This window comes from Arachis ipaensis, chromosome B07 (genome assembly GCF_000816755.2).
Source record: "Arachis ipaensis cultivar K30076 chromosome B07, Araip1.1, whole genome shotgun sequence".
Classification (NCBI taxonomy): Eukaryota; Viridiplantae; Streptophyta; class Magnoliopsida; order Fabales; family Fabaceae; genus Arachis; species Arachis ipaensis.
The window spans coordinates 18,918,072-18,922,602 of record NC_029791.2 but is presented as its reverse complement, the minus strand read 5'-3'; the positions used below and the strand labels follow the sequence as shown (position 1 = coordinate 18,922,602).

The 4,531-nt window shown below is 35.4% G+C and overlaps 1 protein-coding gene across 1 annotated transcript; it reads right to left on the bottom strand.

Annotated features, from left to right (window-relative positions):
* LOC107609502 (pathogenesis-related genes transcriptional activator PTI6) lies at window positions 2,133-3,856 on the bottom strand. The gene has a single exon (XM_016311495.2). It carries the CDS (start codon window positions 3,411-3,413, stop codon window positions 2,550-2,552), a length of 864 nt encoding a protein of 287 aa, XP_016166981.1. The 5' UTR covers window positions 3,414-3,856; the 3' UTR covers window positions 2,133-2,549.

Below are 4,531 nucleotides of genomic sequence, written 5' to 3'. Positions count from 1 at the left end.
TGGGCCCAAGCCCATCTTAGAGTGCATTATGTAGAGGCATGAAGCAGCTTGTGGGCCCATCATGATTATTGAAAAATAGGTTTATTACAGAAAAAATAAAAAACAACCCCTATTATTCTAATTTTTTAAATTTAAAAATTAAAAATAAAAATTGATTAAACTGACTTATATTACAGTTAATTCTTAGACTTTTTTTTTTTTCACAGTATCTTCCAATCGGCAGGTCAAGAACTAATCCGCTGCTGTACTAAGCTCAATTTAAGGGTTTGTTGTTGGCCAATGGGTTGCTACATGCACAAGGCAGAATTCGAACTCCTGACACTTACTTAAGCGGACTAGTGAGCTAACCATTAGACCAATCCAACTTGATTTAGACTTTTATTTATTAATATTAGCCAGGTAGCCACTCATTTGTGGGCTCATGGCCCCATGGGCCCCACTGTTGTAATTAAAAAGCAAGTTGGAACATAATCGTGCTGAGGTGGCCCAATCAAGATGCCAAGATTGAGATATCTTACCAAAGATTAAAAGGCCAATTGTAAATTGTAAACAAATATAATTATTGTTGTAGCATTATTATGTTGTTTTGTGCCTTTCTAACATTTCTTTTTTGAAGAAAGAAAATGATATAACGTGAATATGAGACAATTAGTTAAAGAAAATAAGCATGTGTTAAATTTAGTTGAACATGTACTTGTTATGAGAAGTTCTATCCCCTATAAAAATACGAATTCTTGCTTCACAAAGTTTTTTTATACAAACCCAAACTTTCTTTTTATAATATTGTTTGATATTTAGGTCGAGCATAAAAAAATATTTAGGAGATACATACAAATTTCCAATATTTATGTTCTTTTAACTACACTAATCATATTTTAGTTACAAACGAGATTGGAGTCCAAAACCTAAGAAAATAGAAAAAAACTAAAGTAACTTATTCTAAAGGAAACTATTAAACAGTGTTTGAAAATTTAAATTGTAGATAATAATAATTTAAAAAAGACTAATGACAAATAATTCTTTATTTTAGTAGTTTATCCTACTTTAACCAAAGAATTATACTAATTACACCGTAATCATATTATATATACATAAAAAATTAATTATCAATATAAATTTATTGACATATAAAATCACAAATACATAATACCATAATGACCATTTTAGTAGCTATTTTTTTGTATGCATATCAAATCTTTTATTATATCTTCAAAGGAAAAGCTCCTTACTTTTCTTTTCAAACTTCAGAAAGTACGCTCTATATATACTGAATTACTGAACTTTATTCATATTGTCTTCCCTACTAAAATTTGAACTTTAAGCAATCACTTAAAAAAAAAAACTTCTCTAGATATTCACATAACTTCGGAATAATGGTCCGTCCCATAACCATTATTAACATCAAATAATTTTCTTTTGGTGGTGCGTGGCAAAGCATAGACATACACTAGAAGCTAACGTGATTGGTACTGCAAAAATGTAAGTGTTTTGTTGACAAATGACAAGTGTTTGAAATTTGAATTGAATTTAAACAGACCTCCAACATGGCATGATGTATATTGATCAAAAATTCAAAATGAATCAACAATATGGACTGATTTTTTTTTTCCTTTTCCCAAAGATATATCTAAAGAATTGTGCCAATACAGCTGCTGCTTCTAAGAGAGAGAAATTCAACGTCAAACAAAGAGATATCAATATTTAAATACTTGTCCAATTTTAATTTTTCTTTTTGAGTCAATTTAGTCTTCTTAAACAAAATAATTAAAGCGAATTTGTCGGGGCCGAAAAGATGAAGGAATGAATAATATCGTACCCTCCTCATTAAGTACCAAATGAAATCGCACTTAGAAGAATCTATTCTTAACCATTTTTATAAATACAGTAAGCACTTTAAGATTGCTATGATTTTAGCACAGTCCCAAATATGAGTCAGCTTCTAATAATTTCATTTACGCATGCATTCAAAGAATAATAAATAATTAACTCGTAAAGTAAGGACTAACTAACAACCAATCCCAAATATTAAAAAGAGAAAAAAAAATTCTCACATTGGAGGTTGGAGCTGGAATGAACCAAGAATGAGTAGAGACTGATTGAAGTGATTCAACAGCTACGTGTCAAACTTGCAATAACCAAAATCAAAATTTCGATTTATATATTTCTTCGAAATAATATAGGAAAAATTACAACATAGACCTTGTCACTTTGACACCATCTTCAATTCTTCACTCAGTCACATTCATTTTTTTTCTTAACCAATACTAGTACTAATAATAGAAAAAAAAAAACTAATAATTAATTACAGATTAAATTTTTGACAAATATATTTGTGTTCCTCTCACAAATACACAAATGTCGCCGCATCAAGTGGGTAACAGAAAAAGTGTTTAAAATCGACCACAATTCAAAATCTCTACACTCTTCCACAAAACTTCAAACAACGAGGGCAATTTAGGCAATTCAACTGCGTATCCAGCACAAACTTCAAATTTTACCAAACGGTACTTGATATTTTCCTTTGAAAAGACGAATAAGCCCCTGAGGTTTTAGTACGGCCACGTAATGAACTCGTCGAGGTCAAACTCGCCGAACGCTTCATCCTCTTTTGCATCAAGACGCTGACACGTCAGCATAACGCTGTTAACGTCGACGTCCGTCAAACTTAACGGCGCCTCATCGGCGATGTCGAAGCCAAAAGCGTCCACGTAACGGAAACCGTCAAACGGCGTCGAGTCACCGTCGTAAGGCAAAACAGAAGTTGGAGAAAGCGCGGCAGCATCGGAAAACGCCGCTACACCGTTATCAACCGCCGTAATATCCGCCGAAGAGTTAATCGGGAAGTTCGTAACGGCGTTTGGACCCTTGAGCTTCACCGCCGCACGGTCGTACTCGGTGGCGGCCTCCTCCGCCGTGTCAAAGGTTCCAAGCCAGACCCGTTTTCTTTGGGTCGGGTCACGGATCTCGGCAGCCCACCGTCCCCACGGCCGCTGCCTCACACCGCGGAACCTGTTGCGATGGCGCTCCGGCGGTTGAAGTTGCGGTTTTTTGGGTCTCTTGCATGATTTGGTTCTCCGTTGCAATGAATCAGAAGAGACGGAACCAAAGATAGAAGATGAAGTTGAAGAAGAAGAAGAAGAAGGAGAAGGGGAAGTAGTAGTAGAGGAATATGGTGAGGGAAGGTGCATGGTTATTTGCGTGATCTCTCTTTTGAGTTTGTGTGTGTTGTTTCGTTGTGCTTCGTCGCTTGAAGAATCGGAATCGGTAGCGTCGTGGTCAGTGAGGATGATCCGAACCAACCTCTGTTTCGTTTTGCGCCTAGTCTTACTTGGTGGGTCACCCTCAAAATTAGAGCTTGAAGGCGAGAGCTTCAAGTTCAACTTCTCCAGCTTCAGTGTTGACTGTACGGACATGTTGGAAACAGAGAAATGTTTTGTTTTGTTTTGTTTGTGTCGTGAGGTGTCAAGGTTGTTTGATGGATTGAAGGGTTCGTGAAGTTTTAGAGTGCATGAAGGAGTAGGAGAGGGTACTAGAAGGGTTTAAAGAGAAAAAGTGGGATCCAAGTTGGGGGAGAAGAAGATCCGTTTTTGGTAGAGTAACAAAGACGTTTGGTGATGATATAGAAAGGAAGGGAAAGGGCAAAGATACGGTGTTGGATTAGAAAAGATCACAACTTTTTCTTTTTAGTGTGTATGTAGAGAATATGAGCAGCCTTGGATGCTATTTTTTTAACAAGGGTATCACTCCACCTTTACTTGAACATGGCGGTTATAACCTTCACGGGGTTGGCGTGACTGAGATAAGCAAGAACTAGAACATGGAGAAATGGAGTGAAAAGAAGAAGAAAACTCTATGGAAGAAGGAAGAATAAGGGTATTTATAGTGCACGGGGTATGTCCCCATTGGAGGATTCCACGAAAATATTTTGGCCGTGAGAATGGGGGTATTTGGAGGGTAAAAATGGAAATGGAAAATGGAGTGTGTGAGAGTGTGAGTGAGTGGAGGGGTGTGTGTTATGTGTGCATAATGTGTCGTTGTCGGGAGTAGAAAATAGGGGAGATATTGAAGGTGTAGGTAGGTTCCAGCTGCCACCTATTGACGTGTCCAAACTCCTAACTCCAAAAACTTTCCTTTTCTCTCAACAATAATCCCACTCCTCCATCCATTCCATGCCATTTCTATATTTTGCTCTATGCTCACTAAGCTGTATGGCCATCAAAAATGATTTATTGAGATGGGTTCAACGGACCAATTGGTTCATTACTTAATAATAGATTTTTAGTATTAAGAATATCAATTACACAAAAAATGGTGATACATATTACAAGAAATTATATTTTTGAAAATATTATATTCGAGTATTATAAAAGAAAACTTGTTTGTTTACCGCCGAAATAAATTAAAAAAATTATATATAAAATTTATCAATTAACTAAATAATTTATTAAAAATCACATAAATATTGTATTTATTATTTTATTTCTAGATTGAATTATAATTTTTTATAAAATTTTTGAAGGTTGATAAACAT

Bases quoted from the DNA above. Each gene is read 5' to 3' on its own strand.
- LOC107609502 (XM_016311495.2), bottom strand. From the start codon at position 3,413: ATGTCCGTACAGTCAACACTGAAGCTGGAGAAGTTGAACTTGAAGCTC.